This window comes from Hyposmocoma kahamanoa, unplaced genomic scaffold (genome assembly GCF_003589595.1).
Source record: "Hyposmocoma kahamanoa isolate Upper Pololo Valley unplaced genomic scaffold, ASM358959v1 88, whole genome shotgun sequence".
Classification (NCBI taxonomy): domain Eukaryota; kingdom Metazoa; phylum Arthropoda; class Insecta; order Lepidoptera; family Cosmopterigidae; genus Hyposmocoma; species Hyposmocoma kahamanoa.
The window spans coordinates 2,778,259-2,800,718 of NW_020654466.1; the positions used below are offsets into that span (position 1 = coordinate 2,778,259).

General features: G+C 37.3%; 1 protein-coding gene across 4 annotated transcripts in view; it reads left to right on the forward strand.

Annotated features, from left to right (window-relative positions):
• LOC113236045 (RING finger protein nhl-1) overlaps positions 1–22,460 on the forward strand; it is a 285,844-nt gene that overhangs the window by 247,258 nt on the left and 16,126 nt on the right. For 3 of the 4 annotated variants that reach the window (XM_026472034.1, XM_026472036.1, XM_026472035.1), the window contains 7 exons: positions 10,851–11,007; positions 11,496–12,926; positions 13,139–14,381; positions 14,482–14,654; positions 16,466–16,606; positions 21,013–21,153; positions 22,049–22,266. In XM_026472034.1, the coding sequence (XP_026327819.1) occupies positions 10,873–11,007; positions 11,496–12,926; positions 13,139–14,381; positions 14,482–14,654; positions 16,466–16,606; positions 21,013–21,153; positions 22,049–22,266 (3,482 nt within the window). In that variant the 5' untranslated portion in view covers positions 10,851–10,872. The remainder of the gene's footprint in view (positions 1–10,850; positions 11,008–11,495; positions 12,927–13,138; positions 14,382–14,481; positions 14,655–16,465; positions 16,607–21,012; positions 21,154–22,048; positions 22,267–22,460) is intronic. The other variant, XM_026472037.1, reaches the window with a different exon arrangement.

The following is a 22,460-nucleotide window of genomic DNA, read 5'->3' on the forward strand; positions in this document are numbered from 1 at the left end:
GTCCCACGGCGGAGTACCGGCGAGGACGCATGCGGCAGCGCAGGCCACCGTCATGTACGCCCTGCACATTCGCAGGGCGACCACCCTCTGGGGCCTCCTCAGCAGCGACTTCGTCGCCGCTGATAAGGCCCCACTCCAAATGGGAGCCCCGTATAAGGCCATACTCCGGGTAAAATATACAGTCCTGTCATTTCCTCTACAAAGATATTCCGTCAGTTTAACATAGCTCAAGAAAATGAGATTTTAATGCAGCTATTTTAAAAACAAATTATTAAGGCGATACCTTGTAAATAAATTATGAACAGTCTTGACTTAACTCGATCTAAGTGTACGCACTTGCATCCAAAAACACCCTAACAAAATTTCGACATCCTTAATGGTATAATGTGGGATCTTAAAGACGAGTACCTTTTTTATGTAAAGAAAGAGGCAAACGAGCAGACGAGCCACTTGATACGAGGTGGTCATCGTCGCCCATGAACATTTGCAAAATCAAATGAGCTGCCTATGCGTTGCCAGCCTTTGAGAGCCCTGTAAACAAGCTTTTTGAAGAACCTCATGTCATAGCGCAAAGAAAATACTTCAGGAAGGAGGAATATCTTTCCACACCTTACAGGTTCGAGGAAGAAACGAACGAGATGCCCGCGTGGTCTTACAATGCCAGGCATCTAAGATGTGGAGATGGACTCTACTCCTTTAGCGGGAGGTGGCACCAGTTCAAAAAGTTCCTCAAAGCACTCCCCATTATAAAGACGGTAGAACACACACAGAGAGCCAACGTCTATGTAAGAGATGTTTGAGACCCAATTGTGTAATGATTGCATACAATACTTTTCTACGAGTAAATTAAAATAATGAAATACAACCAATACTTAATATAGTATATAATATATATTTTGTTAACAATCCACGACAATAAAACAAATGAAAGCCAAAGAACCGCTACAAAACCAAAAACGATACAATAAAAGACCGTGATTGGCCAAGTACCGCTAATATTTTAACCAATCAGGGGACAATAGAGCGTTTGAGTAGCACCATATTGGATATTTTTTATATTGTTTTTAAATAGTTCTTTTTTTGCCAAATGGTTACGCCTTTGTACAGTCAAGAGCACATCAAGCTTGACACTTTGTACTGGACCGTTCTTATCGTAAGCGGCATAGAGTTGGATTTAACTCTTAAATGTCAAGCTTGATATGCTCTTAATAATTTCAAAAGTGACGTTATTCTGTTGAGGAACACAGTACGCGTTTAAGGAGACTGTTTTGAATAGCGAAAATACAACCTTCTTTTTTTGAAACTCATTATAGTTCTGTATAGAGAACAGTACTACAATTAAGTTTTTGAGTTTAGTAGCGAGTATAACTATAGACAGTAGAGTTTGGTACGTAGCATCTTTGTAGTCAAAGTAGCAGTTTTGAAAGTAGAAAAAATTACTAACTAAATTCACAATATAATGTAAGGCATGACATTGAACAACTCGAACAGAATTTATAACGGCTATCGGCAGGCACAAACTAAATGTAATTACTAGAACTGTCAACTGCACTAAAAATATCACCCATTCTCATTCTTGTTTCTTGGTTCTATGCGAGATTTTCACAGTTGTTAATCACGTCTATTTCGATAGGTATCTGTGTGGTTTTTCCGTACGAAAAATAGTTTGGGTGGCAGTGAAAAATTGCTGTCCATTCGATCCCGTTTTGCTGTAGCTATGAATTTTTTTCATTCCATTTTTTAGTGTTTTCGCGTTTCGTCGTCGTAGTTTTCATTTTAAAACATGAAAATTGCTGAAATCCTTTTAAATTCTGTTAAAATTGATGAACGTTTTTAAATTTATTAACTAGAGATATATTGTAATTTTTTTTGAGCTACTACATTTTTGAGGTGTTTTTGTGAAGTAACTCCACTAGTTTTTATTATGGTTATTAATAAAAAGATCGAATACGTAGAAAAAGGCTGCGATGAAGAAGGTTCCAAAATCTCTCACTAGATGTCACTAAAATCTAGCTACGCAGAACGCCGATAAATCCAGTACAAACATCTTTAACAAAATACACAATGGAGAATTTCGACAACTCGATAACTACACCCATAGCTCAGAGAAAAAGGCTGCGGTGAAGAAGGTTCCAAAATCTCTCACTAGATGTCACTAAAATCTAGCTGCGCAGAATGCCGATAAATCCAGTACAAACATTTTTAACAAAATACACAATGGAGAATTTCGACAACTCGATAACTTGACCCGTAGCTCAGTTGGTAAGAGCAATACTACGTTGCAAGTAAATAAAATACTAGGTTCAGGTCCTAACGCGTCGTAAAAACTTTTCTATGTATTCGATCTTCGTATTAATAAATAATTATAACTACTTTCTTTTTAATATATCAAGTCACGGGACGAACGTATCTTACGCCTGGTGGTAAGCGACACACCTATCTACAAGAGTTGCATTGCCACACAAATCTAAAGGGCAATATCACTGCACTCGTCTCTCTGAGACACCAAGTTAAGAAGTTCCAGTTTCACCAGCGCCCTTCAAAACCCGAACACAGTAATGCTCAGATTATTTGCTGAAACATATATGGCGGCAGTACTTCCCTGGACGAACTCTTTCACAAGGAGCTCTACAGCTACTATTAATATTTAAGTACACACAATAAGAGGTGGTTAAAACGTTACACCTTTAACATCAGAGCAATAAGATCCGTATTGGGGATATAGCGTATCAAACGCGTAAAGAAGAAAATCTGCAGCATAAGGCTTTCTAAACGGATTGTCGGCTTTTGATAAATTACATTCCATTACATTTTGTGATAATGTACATTGGTACAATTTCGCATGCAAATATAGTATACCTACTTTCGCAGTGCTGTAATTCCGCATTTTACAAAAATGGAGCCACTATCGACCCTTGTTGTACACTTTCATAGTATATTAAAATCAAATATACGAGATTTTAAGACCTAATTATGTAATGATTACACACAATATTTTTTCTACGAGTAAATAAATTAGTGAAACACAACCAATATATAATGTATATTTTGTTAACAATCCATGATAACAAACGGAAGCAAACAAACGCTACAAAACAATAAACCAAAGAGATAACAGTCGCTAAGTACAGTTAATATTTCAACTAATCATTTTTTTAAAAAGGTTTCTGGCGCGGTTGTAAGACCCTTAGGCCAATTTAACCATAAGGCAGTATAGCATATAAGGGGCGTCATATTTGTTATTTTATTTAGCAAAAATACGACAATTTTTTAAAATTATTGTATGTACAGTATTATAATTAAATTGTTCAGTTCATTAGCAAGTACCATAGACAATAGAATGTTGCTTCAGAACTTAAAATTTTTCCCCCAAATCCCACTTCGCCTTAAAAGAAAAAAAAATGTTTAAAGTTAGTGGCGAAAACCGGGGCTTTATGAATAAATGAATGATATTTTTTGCTTAAAATATGGTTTACAATGGGTGGTCCAAAATTAACATATTATATTTAATACCTAGTAAGTTATTGTCAAGTCACATCACTACAAAGATGCAAACCGACAGCCTCTCGATTGAGAACATTGACTTACAAATAAATGGACGATGGGTCTAATACAAAAACTACGAAAAAAATGTCCCAAGTCAACCTATTTAAACGTAGTGACATGTCAAGGTATATGAAAAAGCTAAAACGTTGAATTTAAATTGTAATGTCATCGCAGTACTGTCTAATTTTGCTTGCTTCGCTGTCAGTCGAACAAACGAAGACTAGAGCGTGAATGACGCTCTGTATACGATTTTAACGCCCTATAAGTTCGGACACTTTTTAGCGCGGACCCGACGTCCATATAATTGTAAGTCAATGATTGAGAAGCAAAATTTTCTTAGTGAGCTAACACAGCTCAAATGCTAAGTGACATTTATTTATAAATAAACTGAAAATGTCACTATTCTCAAACGATAAGTAATCAATGAGTCATCGTGAATTGTATATTATAGTACCGGTACATCAAGTTTAATATTAATTCATAACTACGTTGAAGGAGCTAATTGCTGTACTTTGTTGTCAATAGTGGCGTGCAGTAAAATTTATGGATCGCTGGCCAGCATAGCTTCTACCTCCGGCAAACTCGCGTCAAAGCTCAATGCAAAACAAAGCAGTTTCGAATTGACGATATGTTAAGTAAACATGTGTATTTTCGTTTTATTAAAACTTTTTAATCAGCTACCCCTTGCAATGCTAATAATAAATCTAAAAAGTTATAGATGCGACTCGTATTTGATTACATTTTTTTCGATAATGAATTGAGATTTGACCTCACCATTGTAATCTGTCAAAACGGCCATCATAGCGTGCCGGTACTGTTGAAGATTATAATCATCAACAACTTGGATCAAACCATCTTAGATATCACTTGACAGATTAGGCCTTGAACCGTAGCTAAGAATCTGAATGATATTTCGACTGTGAACTGGCAATAGGTACTATCTCTTTTTAACAACTTTACAGGATGAACAAACAAATCATTTATATAGCATCTGGTTTGTTAAATAAAAATGCGTAGTTTTTAAATATGTTTATTACACATGTATGTATGTATACTACGTATTTTTATTTAATAAACCAGATGCTATATAAATGATTTTTCTTCTTCATCCTGTAAATTTGTCCAAATTGAAAAAGTACTGGTTGCAAGTTGTCAAAATAAAATTTATTAATAAGCGGAATTTTTGACATCTCTCAAATGACGAATTAATGAATAACTATGCATTCAAGTTAATAAACATTGTTACTCATTGTTGTTAAAATTTATGGATCGCTGGCCAGCACAACTTCTACCTCCGGCAAACTCGCATCAAAGCTCAATGCAAAACAAAAAAAAAATGTATTATGGAAATCGGAAACAACGACGGTACCACAAACATCCAGACCCGAGACAATATAGAAAAGTTAGTTTCTGCACTGACCCTGCCGGGGATCGAACCCGGGACCTCAGAGATGACGACACCATGAAAACCAGTGAGCAAGCCACTCGAGCACGGAGGTCGTCAATACTACCTAATCTACATTAGGCAAAATATTACATTCATTTTTATTATCATGAAAACATCTTCCAATCCCCCCTTATTCCACAAAAACCTATCGAAAACGTTTTATTTTACGAGTATGCGAAATTAAATGCACGTTTTCTTGAGGGTTCTTGCAACGTATGTATATGGTGAGTTACGCAAGAATTTCCTTTTTACGACGTTCCAAGTTTGTCCATTCTTTTTAAGTGGATATATGGTCCAATTTTATCATATTATCATTTTAGTCTTTAAGATATTTGTAGCATGAGTCGCTATTCCTTGCACAAGTTACAACGGAGAGAATGTAAGCAGTTTCATAAAGATTCAAGCTGCATTGAAAGTTTAGAAATGACTTTGATAAGGAGATTTTTGTGTAAATTGGTATGGTATATTGTGATATAATAATTTGAGTATTACTTCCCGTTTTGAAGGGTAAGACTAGTGCACAAGCACAATAGATTATAAGAATAATTTTAAAACTTTTATAACATTTTAAGACTTTAAAGTCCTAAAATATAGGAATGCATTAGGCTTGCATTAACATAAATTAATAAAATTGAACATAATCCAGATTTCCATAAGACATTCTTGTTTCGTAAACAATAGGTTGTTCGGTAACGTTTGTAGACTTTGCAGGTCGAGAAGTTCGAGTAATCGTACGGGTGTGACGTCATTTCGGTTTTGTTTGAAATACGACAGTTTGGCGTTCGATTCGGTGCTCTGAATAAAAATAAAACGAAATCGTTCGATATCAAAACGAATCGGTCGACAACTGAGTTATCGTAAGGTTCAGAATCGATCCCCAGATGCAGTAATCTGTTTATTAAACTCAATACCAGTGCATTTCCAGACGCGCGACACGACGCCGACGCAACTATCAATTCATTTTATCTAGCAAACATGGCCGACTATCATCTGTCTTATTAATAGGTTAGGAATTTAGTTATATTTAAAAACGAATATGAACCACGTTAATTAGAAAGTATACCACCAAGTAACTAAATTTACAAGACCTCGTTTACTGAACTTCAAGTTGCCGTTGAAGTATTAACGTATTCTGGTTGATTATTGACCAAGGAACGCCGTCGCCGTGTGAAACGTCTATTTATACCTCAGCCAGATCTTAGATCAGCCATGGCTAAATTAAACAGTGTTTAGCGTGCGGGAAGATTTTATTTAAAAATGTGTTCTCATACTGCATTTAGTACGTGTTCTTAGTAAACTTGGGGGTATTTTTTTATTGAAAATCGTCTGAAATCTTGTTGAGATAAGGTTGTTGTTTATATAATATAAAAGCAAAAGCTCTTACTTAAACAACTTTTGCTCTATGATGCGCAGTAAAGGAATAAAATGAGTGAGTTCAATAATTTTCGAGTTCTCAGGTTTTCGCGATTGTTACACATAGGAAATGAAACTATTTTTCAGGATTTAAATATACTTGTTTATACGTATACTTGTTTTTTCAAATGAACCAAAGTTTCGGGCCCTCTATAGGTCCCATGGTTACCGTGACGCGGTTGACCGTGACGCGATTTAAATCCGGTAAAATAGTTTCATTTCCTTATCCAATAGTTTTTTCTTTACATTTAAAATACAGCGTGTTATGTTTTGGTTATGCTGATGCTTTTCTGAAATCTTTTTCATCTTTTTGTTTTTAGCAAAACTGTGATCTCTTCCTCTCACTTTCTATTTCTGTCTCTATCTTTCATTCTGTGTGATCGTGTTGTTCACATAGGAGTAAAACTCCTTGTGAAAGAGTTCGTCTAGGGAAATACTGCCACCTTACCTATTTCTACCGTCAAGCAGAAATGCTACGTCCAATACCAGTGCCCCTAAGATCTTTGTGATTTGAAGCTATGAATGGCATTGCAACTGTTATGGATAACGTGTCGCTTACCACTATGTGCACGACATATTTGTCCAATCATTTGGTACCTTAAAAAAAGTGATGGTTATATATTTTTTATTATTATTTATTTATTTAATTCAGGCAACATGACCCAAGTAATATGTACCTTAAGGTCAAAGTCAAAGATTATTTATTCCATAGGTAAAATAAATTTACACTTGAAAACGTCACATTTAAGCTACTGCTCGTTCACTACGCTGACCTCCTTGAGAAGAACGAGCAAGAAACTCTAGGGATTGCTCTTTTCAAATAAACTTAAATGCTATGGAATACACTTTGAATCAAATTTGTGTGGATTCTGGAGCCATGTCGTCTTTCCATACATCTTTATCTAACACGTAGTCTTCAATTTTGTAATATGATTTTGCGATCAAAATATTTTTAATGTAGTTTTTAAACTTAGGAAATGATAAACTTAATATATGCTCCGGACTCTTATTGTAAAAACGTATACAGGTCTAACATACATACAATATAATAAAACACTATTTATTTATTTACACGTATGGACTGCGACGTGTGACGCAATTTGGGTGTCCGGTAACTGGCCTCGGAAACGTCGGTACATGACACTCTTCAGCCAAAACCCTTCATGAAGGTCGACACATGTTGAGTTGGTACTCTCATCACAAATAAAATTCACTATGTCGCGTGACCCCAACCGCTCGACCCTCAGAGTACCATTGACTTTCACCCGTATATAGGTACTCCATGAAGTAATGAAGCCGTGACAAGTATGACGCAATAGATGATTGGGGCCAATCGGGGCGGTATCACTAAGGTTACGGCTGGTGTACTTCTTTTTCCGTTCCACCTCTTTGAAACCGTCCTCATGGCACTGATCAACTTGTCTCGGTGCTACTGACGACACAGCTCCTGGGATGATTGATGCTTATTAGACAAAAAAGATTTTTTTTTATTGATAGAGGCTAGTTGATTTATGAAACATGCAGACTAAATGTTGCAACTCATTTTCAGCATCTTCAGTTTCACTTCTAATATCCGACATATTTTTATGCTCTATTTTGATTTGCTCCTACCCTGAAGCCTTTCAATCTCACCATCAAACAAATGTTTAATATTATATCTATCTTCCCGCTCCAAATTTTCCGCGAACGTAATAATCTGCACAGAGAGAAGTTGAAACGAACAAAATCGTTTTCTTGTTTACCAGATACATTTCCTTCGAATATGTAGTACGCAACCAAGTTAAATTTGCAGTCAACGTAACCTTTGTCATCTTAAACTTTATTGAAAGTTATTTCGTTGAATCGCTAAGTACGGGTCTAAGAGGTTTTAAGGTCCCAAGTACTCAGCCCTGGCTGAAAACATGCTCTTAATATTTAACATGTATTTTTTTTACTTTATAAATAGGGTTTCTATGAAATCAATGCAAAACTGGAAGCTTATTATTGTACTTATAAACAAACAGCTTTTGTTCCATGGCCTCAGGGGATTCATAAAAAACATTTTTTCTGACGTGCAGAACTTGGACTATCCTAGGGTTAAGTGCGAACGGCAAAGATAAAAACTGCAAATCAATATTTACTAAGTTCAAAACAAACTTCTTAAATTTCGGAGTTGATAAACACTCCTTATGATGTTCATGAAGAATTCAGATTTAGTAGCATAGAGCTCCTTGTGTAGCAAAGAGTTCGTCCAGGGAAGTACTGCCACCTTGCCTATTTCTGCCGCCAAGCAGTAATGTGTATCACTGCGTTCCGGTTTTTTAAAGGGAAGGGTAGGCTGATGAAATTACAGGCACATGGGACTTGTCATGTATCTGGATGATGGGCACGGTGGCAGTGCACGACTTGTTCCTCCCGTCACTTGGTGTTATAAAAAAAGACATTTAAAGTGTTAATGAGCACAACTTGGAGAGGCCTGTATATCAAAGATGGTATGTAAATCTGGTCAAAGTTATTTCTAAAGCTAGGAAAAGCTCAAAGTCCTGGACTTATTTCACCTGTATCTATAAGTTGGTGGCAATAAGCATGTCCTCTTATCTGTGCATGGTGGTAGGTAGGTCGCACGCGCGGGAGCGGATAAAAATGCTAATCCCTCTGTCGAGGAAGTGTATGCCATGAGAGCAACTTATCTCTTATCTTTTTGTTAGGACGGTATAAGTGAACATGCTAGTAAGTGTACTTCGAGGCTGATAAGCTAAGGGCCTTTGGATAAAAGAGAGAGAGAGAGAGAGTAATATGTAGTCGGCTGTCAATTATCAAACATAAACGGGTATGAAGAGATTGACGCTAGTGAACGGGGATAAAGAGCTTTAACAGGTGAGTAACAAGTGACAGTTCATGATCTCTGCCTAGATCACTGCAACACTTGCGAATTGTAATGATGGTTTCTCAATAAAAATATGAGATTAAGTTTTATTGACCGTTCATTCTTTTAGTAAACGGTGTCAAATTTCATTGAATATCGTACTCAGAGGAATCGTGTCCAGAAAACTATCAATATTTCGTCTTTATATAGCAAAGCTTATCCTTTGATGGCAACTGCCAGTTTTCAGGTCGCAAACAGAAACTGAAAGCTCCTTAGCGTGTTTCGTCTATGGCTCCACGGTACCCATGATTTCTACTGCAGAAGTCACAAAGCTGAAGTACTGCTGATGGATGTTCTAGAGACGGAAAATTATATGAATCTCGTATATTTTAAAAACACAGTTAAAATAACATAATCAGTGTAAATTCTGGATAAAGAAATTGGAATGAAACGGCCTGAGATATGGTTTCCTGTCGCGTTGAGCCAGAGACAGAGAAAAAATAGAAGAGAGCGATTTACACTACGGATCGCCTTAAAAAGGCGCCCTAAGGGCGATCCTAATATGAACTAAATATTGATATTTTGAACGCCATCTAGAGAGTTCACAAGGTACTAATTGATAAAACCTAATACCTCGCGCTGTAGTGTTTGTTACGTAGCGGTGCTCGCCAGGTGTTGCTACTAACAATCAGGTCTACTTGACTCAATATTTTCAAGAAATTGTGTTCTGAAGGACCAAAAGTGTGATTAATTTACCGATGTCGACGAGGATTCTTTCAGGCGTTAAGTCGTATAACACGTATCAAATCTTCTTCATGTCCTTTTTTCCTCTGTACAAGATGACAGCCACTACTATTGTAGTTTTTATAAGGTAACGAGAACATAGGGCGCAGATATACACCCGATAAAGTAAAAGGCGAAATCTAAATGGAAAACATACTCGTGTTATTCCACCTCTTTGTTGTCGACTCAAATATTCACTTTTGCTGGGCTTGAGTTTGTTTAGTTTGCAAATAACTATTCTTTTCACGTGTTCTTTAAACGCGCGATAAGCCAAGCGTTGTGTACAAAGATTTTGGCATTGTCTATTGAAAACTGCATATTTTTACAGTTCGTACAAATATTCTTTATCTTTCATGATATTTTGAGTCATTTTAAAATTGGGACATACTTGGAAAATTGCTCGCCCGTATTTCTATGGACTCTCTTCAATGCCACCGACCTTTATAGTTTAGGTAAATGAATTGAATTAAAATGTGCCACATCAATAACCTGGGTCCCGAATTCGGTAATTTTCTTGAAACTCCATTGAAATTATATTGCAATTATGATAAACTGGTATTTTTATTTTGTAACTAATTATAATATATTCCGCATCAACTCACAGCCATTAATATGAAAATAACGCTTTAGAATAACAATAAAGTTCCATAAAAATACACGTTTGTACAGTGTCAATTCAGGAAAGTGATAGTAACGTCAGGTTGATATAGAAGAAATTATTTGTAACATGAATTTTGGCGCTGTTGTCAACACAATGCACTTTTGGTTTTGATTTATTTTCGTTAATAATGTGTTCTTCATCTCTCTCTTTCACAGACACGTGACGAACTAAGAAAACATGGAGCAGTTTGAATCGCTGCTAACGTGTTGCGTCTGTTTGGACCGCTACCGAAATCCTAAGCTGCTGCCATGCCAGCACAGCTTCTGTATGGAACCGTGCATGGACGGCCTTGTCGACTACGTCAGGCGACAGGTTCGTTGTAATATAGTGGTGTCAATTCTGCAACCTTCACTAATGTTATTCATTCTAAACTATGACATGGAAATCAAAAAAGACAAAAAGAGATTCGACATTTACGTAATTGTCAAAAAGAGTAATTGCTTAAGCTTCCTTGTGGCGATATATACTTAAGGTATATAATGAAGTAGAGTAGTGTATATAGTGCTACTCCTCAAACTACTTACTTCTACAGTAATTCAGAAAAATAAACTTTTAAAAAGAGTTTAAGTTGTATAGTTGCGTCTTGGTTAAGCTTTTTTACTGGTTTGTAAAATATCATGATTGAGTTGGCTAAAAAGTTTTTAATGGCCTTGTAAATTGTCGTTTGTAATAACTGCAGTTCGTTATATCTTCGTGCATTATTTTGTCTTAACCTTAAATACATGTTAATCTAAAATCAGTACAATGCGTCCATTATAACAAATGCAGTACGATTACTAAGGTCTTTATTTTTCGTGCAGGTCAAATGTCCAGAATGCCGTGCAGAACATCGAATCCCTTACCAAGGGGTATCGGGATTCCCGACAAATGTAACTCTTCAGCGGTTTCTAGAGCTGCACGCTCAAATTGCTGGAGAACTCCCAGATCCTACCGCTGGGCAGGTTATGGAGAGATGTAATGTTTGCTCAGAAAAAGCCTACTGCGCTCTATGTGCCCACTGCGACAAAAAAGTTTGCGATGACTGCAAAGCTGCCCATATGGAAGTTCTCCGTAGAGAAATCGCCAGAATCAATAACCAAATCCGCCGTGGTGTAAACCGAATTCAAGATATCTTGGGAATCGTAGAACGCAACACCCAAAACCTTCAAACAAACTGTGCTGCAGTAGCAGGAGAAGTAGATGAAATCAACAAACGTCTAGCAAAGGCTCTTAAAGATAGAACTGACTTCTTAAGAAACGAAGTAGACCGTTATTTAGCCACTGAACTTAGAAACCTAACCCATCTAAAAGATAATTTAGAGTTAGAGTTAAGTAATATACAAAGCAATTGTGATCTCGCCGATAAATATATGAATGACGATATTGAATGGGACGACACGGAGTTAGTAGACACCAAAGAAATATTCCTTAAGACAGTTGAGTTCTTAAGAAACTTTGACTATGAAGCTGGTGATTATAATCGCAGAATAAGGTTCATTATGACCCATGATCCTAATCAGCTGGTGCTACATGTTGCCAGTTATGGAGAGTTAAACATCACTCAACCAGGAGCATATGGAAGTGTCATGCCGCAAAGCCAAGGTCTGACAAGGTCAAAAAGCGACCATCGATTGGCAACGCAGTTTCGTCAGCAAGAAGAAGCAAAGGGATATTACGAGAACGATGAACCTCTATTAGGTGGTCGTAAATTCGGTGAACCAAAACCGCCACCTCCCGAAAGAACTAGGGATTATGGTGCTACCGATGACTATAGCGGATACGAGTCTGAACATAGACCATCTCGTAGATTCAGATCTCGCTTTGTAAGAAGCCATCAGCAGGACGATTCTGATTCAGAACAAACTAGTCACGTAGTCAAAGAGGAAAAGAAGGAAAAACCAAAGGTTACTGACACTGAAGACGCAACTCGAGGCCCTCTCAGCGGAATCTTCAGACTGAGTGACTGCCCGCGTGTAATGCAAAGGATATTAGATGCGGATAGTGGAAAAAAAAAGGAGAAGAAAGAAGCACCACCACCACCTCCGCCGAAGCCAGTCCAGCCAGCGCCACAACCACAGCGCCGTCCTCCAGCACCAGCGCAGAGGCAACAAAGCGAAGATGATGAGATCTCAAGACTCAAAAGACAAAACAAAGGTGCAGCCTCTTCTCAGGAACCAGACAGATCAGCACCACGACCTGCAGAAGAGGATCGAAGCTCAATAACCCGTAAACCACCGACACCCGCTCGGGAGGTGAGTTGGGAAGAGGACTGAGAAGCAGTATTAAGAGCAACCGCAGTACAACGTAGAACTTAGACAAATCATCGATACTAACAAGGAAAACGCGACAACTAACGGCATTCCATAAGATACACTCCACGTTTAACTTACTTTTTACACATAGAACACAACACAAAATATACCAACGTTTTGGTATCCATACCGAATTTCACTATATTTCTCAGGAATCCAGCGGCGAATCCGATGATGAATCTGTTTCTGTGCAACGGTCGCGCAATGAACGTAAACCAGCCGCTCCAGCACCTAAGCCGGCGGTTACTACTCCGAGAAGACCGTCAGCGACGGAAGTAGTCACGCCACATCGACCGGCAGCCCGTGCGCCAAGCACTGAATCTAGCGCATCCACTGAAAGCTCCGGCTCGGCGGTGAAACACACAGGTGCGATTCTCACCATCGCAGAATTGAAAGCCAAATACAATCCAGGCCTTCCACCAAAACCTGCAACTCGTTTCTTGTCCACAGGCAACGACAGACCAGCACCGGTCACAACGAACGGTACAGCTGGCGGCGCACAAAGGGTGCAAAGCCGTTTTGTCGGCACTCAGCGGCCAACGCCCGCCCCGGCGCCCGCCGAGCCGGCACGGGAAGACTCCGACAGTAGTTCCGAAGAGGAAACTGACTCTTCTGAAGAGAGCGAAGAGGAGCCTGCCACGCAAAGAAAGCCCGAGAGCCAGGCGATGGCTCGCAGCGATATAGGCCCATTACTCGCACGCAGTTCCAATGCTCGCAATGACGCTCATGATACTAAGAAAGAAACACCTTCGCAATCACGATACCGCTCAAGACAATCGTCTCAGACTGAAGAAGAAGAAAAACCTACGTCTCGGTACGGCTCTGGTGGCTCTTCGTACAGTAGCAATCGTTACGGTAGCAAACCAAGAGATGAAGAAACTACATCTTCTTTAGATGATGATTCGAAGTATCCCACAGCTCGATCAAGATACCTCGCTTTGAAAGAGCGACGCAACCGCCTTGCTAGAAGCAAAAGTAGTCATACTGGTTTTGGTGCAGGGGACGACGATGATCTTGATGAACCGGTATCTCCTACTACAGCGTCACCTTCCGCGTACCTTGCGGCTCGATATGGCTCCGGAACCGGAGGGTCGGAGTTATCTCGTAGCCGATCTTCTCATGCGTTAAAATCTCGAGAAAGCTCACCTGAACGAGTCGCAGCTAGCGGCGAGAAAGATGGAGCAGCCTTGAGTTCTTGGGCTAGGTATTTGAAGAGTAAATATGGATCACGGGGCAAAGATCGCGATACAAGCAGCACGTCGTCGAGCACGTCGCGTCGCCTGTCTCTCGGGCTGCCCTTGCGTTCAGCTAACGAGCTTGCCAGTTCTGATGACGATTCAAAAAACGCGGCAGGCTCCCCCATCTCCCCTACGGCGGCTACAGCAGCGGTAGCAGGTTAGAAATACGAGTGGCGTGTACATAGATTTGGTGCTTCAAGAAGTTGGGTTTATCGATCAAATTGATTCTTGATACTAATTTGATTGTTTGATCTCAGGTTTCGCAGCAGCAGGTTCCTCCCCTAGGAGCCAATATCTGCAGAAACGCCGTTTACAATTCAGCGTGGGGAGTCGGGGGAGCGAACCCGGCTGTTTTACATGGCCTCGTGGCATCGCTGTTGGTCCCGACAATACTATGGTCGTGGCTGATTCATCTAATCACAGAGTTCAGGTAATTCCTCATTTCATCATTATTCTGATTAATTCATGGTTTAATGAAAATTTATGAAAGTAAAATTTATTAGAGAAAAGTTCTGGCTTGTACTTGGAAATTAATTTCTTTCCAAATACAATCATTGGGTAATATAATAGTAACGGTTGTACAAGAAAAAGATACTAATTGTACACAGATTCTTTACAATAAAAGCAATTAACGTTGCCAGAATGTTTACAGTCCAAATTTACGGAAATAGTTTCCGCCTGACCTTGTGCCAACTCCGGTGGTGAATATGAATTCCTAACATTTCGCATTTCCCTGAATCCATGCCAACTTTATCAATTAAGTTTGCGTAACACGTATGTACATAGTACGAATGCTAAATCTACTTTGAAGTACTTAATTGCTTTACACGATTAAAGTTTTGAATTCCCAATCTAGCACAATAGCATCATTTTTCGCTAGATTATAAAGCTGTTATTTGTTTTAGTAAATTCCTTTCTTTACTTGTCTTCCTTTCAGCTATATATTTGCCTTCAGAAGCTTTATCTTATCCAAAGTAATTCAAATTACAGCTGACACTTTTCAAAGAACGTTCGCTTCTTTGCTATCGGCTTCCAGTTGCGCACCGTTCTCTTTTCATCAAAATATTTTAATTGAAGTGTCTTCTAAGTTTTGCACTTTTATATCTTGCGAAAGCAGATATCTAGCTTCAAACTTGCATTTTGATTATAGAATCTGTTCTACCTTTCTCACATGTTTGTGCATCTCTTTCATACGAACGGCATTAAAGATACATTGACTCGGTATTGTCAGTAAGATTAATTGAAACTATCGCATTTTGCTTTTCTACTTCGTAAGCACGGCATTTAGATACGCATATAATATAGTTAGGATTTATTAAACTCAAATTATCCACAAGTGTAAATTTCGTGTAGATGTGGGTAGGTATTACTTAAGTAAGAGAGACAACAAAGAATTACAAACAAAGAACTATAATTAGTTAAGAAATAACCGACGTCTACCCTTTAACGTACCCAAGTCTGCTTTCAGACATGTGTTGAATCTCGTCGCGATAATTTTAGAAAATTTTAAATATCTCTTACTACATATTATGGCCTGAATAGTCATTGCAAAACTAAAATGACATGAACTTAACCCCATTATAAATATGGTGTCGTTGTTAAAGCCACATGCGATCACACGTGATAATCTCAGTACGAAGTACTCAAAAAAACCGATTCATTCATTCCCTAGTTTGTCGTCCTTAGAGGTGGATAATTTTCTTCAAATTTAAATGGGACCATTTCTGAGGTACCCTCTTTCTAACAAAAAAAGAATAATCAAAATCGATTCATAATAGTCAGGAGTTATCGCGTAACATACATGCATACAAAAAAAGAATCTTGAAACCTTTACAGAAAAATTGTCATTTTGCTATATGTACCTATGTCATTCCCGATTACCTAATTTATTTGATTTATCCATAATTTATACAATACAAGTCCATATAGTGTTAGTAACTACTTAGAAACCACGTTAGTAGAATGTAAAGTGTTCATTTTCATGTTCGTGGTTGGCTATCCATTGATTAAGGATCGGGCTTTCCATCCTGTCTGTTATCACCTTGAGAAGACCGTGCCACTCTCTTGCATACGACAGCCCCATAACCGTCGATTCTGACCTTCACAAACATCCTCGAGCAAAAGAGCATTGTTGAATTGGACATGTAATGTCCAGCACACCAAATGCTTGATTAGGCAAATCAATTATGGAATGTAACGTGTGACAATACATAACTTTCTAAAAATGTTTTTTTTTTCTAGGTGTTTGACTCAAATGGCATATTCATAAAGGAGTTCGGCCAATATGGTAGTGGTGAAGGCGAGTTTGACTGTCTCGCTGGCGTCGCCGTCAACCGCATTGGCCAGTACATCATTGCCGATAGATACAATCATCGGATTCAAGTGAGTCTTTACGAAGTTACAACAAAGCCAAATAAAACCATTCACACACAGTATTAAGAAGTTAAACTAGAAAATTAAACTAGAGCTTTCCAGGTACCATTGTGTTGGAGCAATAAAAACCCAACTATCCCAAGAACATCAATTTAGAAAAGTATCGAGTTCTTAGGTTTTCGCTATTGTTACACATAGGAAATGAAACTATTTTTCCGGATTTAAATCGCGTATATTTGTTTTTTCAAACAAACCTTTGAATTTAGAAAAGTATTTTTCATAAAAAGGTATTCAAACCCGGGTTCTCTTTATGTGCTATATATAAGTAAACTGATAAAGATATTTTCCTTCGGTCTTCTCCACGCTTAGCACAGGGTATATTTGAAAATAGCGATAAAACTAACTACCTTTGTTCATCAAAACGAAAAACAACTTTTCAACAAAGCTCAACGCTTTCTGCTAACACGTATCTAAGATTTCTATTTTGTCTATTCATTTAAATATACATAGAATCATGAGGATCTACTCAAATTTGTGCACAGCAGTGGACGCATGTATTGACAATGATGGGTATAATGTCGCCGCCAAATATCCAATTTTAGACATGTGACCTTAGAATAATAACGCTTAGAATGATAGTTTCATATCAAACGAACTGTCGCAAGTGAGGCAAAAATCAAATTCATGTAGGCTAGTTTTAGTAGTAGGTTAATTTTCGGTTTGAGTGTAAGTAATATTTATATAAAAATACAAGTTGAAACGCATTACTTCCTTGTGGAATGTGATGTTAATATCTATTTTATATTTGTCTGACGTATTTTTACACTCATTTACCGCACATTTCGTCATTTTTAGCTAAAATTCTTGATCTGTTCGCGGTGCAAGTTGACCTTGAGCACTGAAGGCCCGCCCGCTCGTGTAGGCCCATTGGGTGCGCTTCAATTTGCCTCAGCGTGTGCGGACTAGGTTTCTATGCGTTATTATTCGAAGCATGTGACCTTGTTGAAGCGTGAGAGCTTTAATATACGACTCTGTCCTGTTTGTATTCAAAGAACTTCAATAAAACATGTTTCATATAGAATAAAATATACAAAATTTGCATAAAGTTATTCAAGTACCACGAATAGAAGTTGAATTTACGTCGTAAAGGAAACCATGTCGGTATAAATCACATCAGTACGAGTAATGCGGAAATCTGAACGCATTTACATAAATATGAGATGCATGTGTTACGACCACAATATATTGGTCTTTGACAATATAGATTTATGTCCACAACACCGCATTATAATTCTTTATTATTATTGAACGTAATTTACAATTTTGATGAAACCAAGTTGTTGGCGAGACGCTTGCCTGGTAGCTTTAGAAAGATGGATAAAGGCGAAAGATGGAGCTTCTTTTGGGATTTTTGGGAACGTATGTCTCCAGCTATATTTGTATGACAGCTGAATACCAAAAACAAAACGTCAAAAAGAATACAAATTTAAAAGGAATAAAATCTATAAATGTATCAAAAAGTATGTGCTCGCACACAAAGTTTTTAACTGAGTTCCATTTAAATCCGTCAAGATTTTAGCGTCTATTAAAAATGTATTAGTGTTACAAGCATTGACTTACAATTATATGGACGTGGGGTCCGCGCTAAAAAGTGACCGAACTTATAGGGCGTTAAAATCGTATACAGAGCGTCATTCACGCTTTAGTCTTCGTTTGTTCGACTGACAGCGAAGCAAGCAAAATTAGACAGTACTGCGATGACATTACAATTCAAATTCAACGTTTTAGCTTTTTCATATTCCTTTACATGTCACTACATTTAAATAGGTTGACTTGGGACATTTATTTCGTGGTTTGTGTATTAGACCCGTCGTCCATTTATTTGTAAGTCAATGGTTACAACGAACAAAATTCTTAAAACAAAATGAAAAGCTAAATTCCTTTATTTGAGTTAAATAAATCCTTAATTTAACGAGCAATCCTGAGATCCGGATTCAATTTGTCGTTCTTGAATATTTTTACCTGTGTTTTCTGCTCAAGTATGTTGATCATTTTAGTGCGTTAATCATTACGGGCTATGACAGAATCAGTAAGGGCTATGTATGACTATAGGCAATAATATTAACATTTGGACAAATTAATGCCAAAGGGTTTTTATGAAAAAAAGATTATGATGATGCATTCATAAAATATTCTACAACAAATGCTGTTCACATGACAGTTACTTGAATTATTCGAAATTATTCGAAAAAGCCGTAGGTTTTCAAATGCTGACGCAAGTCCAAATGCTTGGCATCTGAATCAGGCCCTCTGATGTGGTGGTGGCATCAGGTGATGCTCTGCCGCTGATGTCATCTTATTGGAAACTCCACCTTATGGACCCAGTCACATAAACGCTATTTTATTCACGTTTGCGAATACGATATGATTCAGACGACGTCGTCATATGACTGTAAGTGTCACAGTCCGCCGCGACATTGCGTTTCGTACTTCTGTACGAAATTACATTTAAATATGAAATCTTTATTAGTGGAAAAGAAATTAAATTTAGTATTAGTTGATTGATTTTAAAAATGCCTATTTCGTTCAGTGTGTAATGTCGGCTGGTATATAATTAGTAATAAAATAATGTTCCAGATAACCACACCTAATTACCTGGTCTCGAAGTAAGAAATTCACTTTCCACCAAAATCAGGATCAATTTAGAAAAATTCATTTCCCAATTGAGTCTCAGGTCCGTTATGCCATAAAGTTCATCTTATATCACTTAAAGGCAAAGATCTTGACTCAGTGGTTGTTTCATAAATCGTTAATCAAAGTCCCGAATCAGGTCGCGTATAAACATGTAAATGACATACCAAATGTACGATGCAGTGTCACTTACAAATGATAAAGCAAAGGCATACTCTGTGAATAATACGTGAAAAAGAGTTTCTCAATTAACAGGTTAATGATATTAAAAATGGTGCCCAGTAATGAGATGAATGAATGTTAGATAAATTGAACGACCATTTAAGCTTGCTCAGGTTGCCATTTTTTCTTTGTCGAAATGAAAGTTTGTTTTTTAAATCTCAGCCATAATCACAATCAAAATCAATTCATTAAACAAGCAGTACAAAAACAAATACTAATAAATAATCAACGAAATAGAGAACTAGGAACCACATTGCTATCGCTAATATTCTACCATAGCCTTTAATGGATAACACACCAAAAATTATCAAAAACATATGGAGAAACGATAAATTAAAATTACAAAATATTCATAAAGTAGGCATAAATTCGTTCCCTTGTTATAATAAAAACCACAAACTACATAAATTAAAGACACTTGGGATCATACGTCAAAATCATAATTTTCAGGTTAGTTTTCTTTACCTAATTTCGGTGGCAATATTTATTATGTAAGAACTCGGGTAATATATCGTAAAATATTAAATAATATTTTAGATTATTACACTCGAATATTAAATAATACTTCCTCATAATATTCCAGAATATTTAAATAACAAACATTGCCACTGTTGCAAAAAACTAACCTGAAAATAACACAAAACAGTTTTCATTACATGAGTCATAAAAATAATACGAACTAAATTAAAGAAGTAGCGTACATGTGAAACTTTACAACTGTCCTATTTAAATATAAAAAGTTATCGCCAAATTTCTTTCGTAAAATCTTTTTAACTTGAATAGTAGCAATTTTGCAGATGATTGATGATTTGCAGAATTCTTAAAACACCAAAGGTGCAATTTATAAAAAATGTGATTTGTACAAGAAACTATCGCAATACAACAAGATTTTATATGCCTTATTAATTTACTGGGGTACCTAAGGGAACTTAAGAATTACGAAAATGAGTAGTGAATTATGAAAGTATTAACAATAATAATATTAATAATTATGTGTCAGCAACCATATTAATTACCTGATCTGCAACGAGGGAATTTCCTTTTTTATGGTTAGTAATGAGATTTGCTCCTGGACTATACCCAGAGTGGCAAAATGGGACCCAATTTAGAATAGTTCGTTTACCAAATCGATACTACCGGGAATCGAAACTAGCCATCCCTCTCGGTTCCTTAAATATTGTAAAATGATCGAAAGTCAAGTGGTAAATAAACTCAAGCGTTTGGTTTAATGTAAGCATTACTGCGTTTCAGGGTACTCGTGAAATTACAGATACATGGTTACTTTTCAACTTATGTCTCAGGATAACGGGCGCAAGGGCAATGCCCCTCAGATCTTTGCGATTTTAAAGCTCTGAGCGGCACTACAACGTTACCACCAGGCGCACGACTTGTAAGTCTCGTCACTGGGATCATAAAAAAGTTTATTCGATAAAGATAAGATATTCGAGAAATGATTTTAGAGTGTTTGTCTGTCATATTAACAATTGTTATTTATCCGTCAGGTCTTCGATCCTTCTGGAAGATTCCTCCGAGCATTCGGCAGTCAGGGAACAGGGGACGGAAAGTTTAATTACCCGTGGGGCATTACCACTGACGCTCTGGGCTTCATCTACGTCTGTGACAAGGAAAACCATAGAGTTCAGGTAAGTAATTGTTCTATATTGTCACTTTATACAAAATTGCTCTGATTGTCAATATTTATATACTTGAGTACTTAAAATGCATTAGGATCGTGTAAGCATAAGCCAAGATAATAACAATGAAGAGGTTGTTTGTAATAAACAAATATAAGACACAATTGCAAACAATTTAATCAAACTTACTGGAAATTTCAAAGTTAGAAAAAACATTATCAAAGAATAAAAATTACAAAGACTGTTCTGACTCCCTACGTAGAATAATCTGTACTATAATAACCAGTCTTGAACCCATCATACTACATACATCGAATTAAAATTAAGAACACTGATAACATTATAAATAATTTAGTTAAATGTGCTCAAATTGAGCAAACAAAACCTCGATAAGCTGTTACCACACTATAACAAGACAAGTGATCATCATTCAGAATGTAGGGTTGTCTCCTTATTATTTTAGTCGTATTTATAGATTGTAAAGGTAATTTGTAATAATTATGGTGTATATATTAATATTTTTATGCCCGCATCGCGGTTAGGTATCTCAATTTTGGGATTATAATCATGAAATGGAAATAAATACGTTTGCTATTTATTATATTTTTTTAAACATCGATCGAACGCTTCAATTCTATAATGAGTGTATTATATATCTGTCTGTGTCTATAATTACTGAGTGCGACGACACGCGCTTTGCAACGTGAATGCACCGCGAGATTATGCGTATGTGTGAGTTCGTATATGGCGCGTGTCGGGCGTGCATACATACAAGCCGCGCAGCTACGTTTCCATGGAGTTACCACACTTGTGTTATTATACTAATTTATTATATTGAAAAATATTTTAGCCAAAATTAAAATACCGCCTAGGACCCCCTCTCAAAGTATGAAAAATTCAACAGGTATTCCAATCGGATGGAACATTCGTGGGTAAATTCGGCTCTTTCGGGTCCAAAATGGGACAACTGGAGCACCCACACTACATCGCAGTCTCCAGCACCAACAGAGTGCTGGTCTCTGACTCCAACAATCACAGGATTCAGGTCTTCGATGTCAATGGACGAGTGTTGTCTTCGTTCGGAGAAGAAGGATCTGAAGACGGACAATTTAAATTCCCGAGGTAGGTGGATATATTTTTAGGGATTTTGGGCATTAATCGATGAAAATCTGGAAACCTGTGATGTCTAAATTCATTTAAAATAACTTGCACAAGAAGCATCAAAGAAAAGACGGTTAAATTGTATGAAAGATTATACTAGGGGAGTAAAAACGTGCCAACGGCTGATAAAGATGGTAAAAGTATATATATAACAA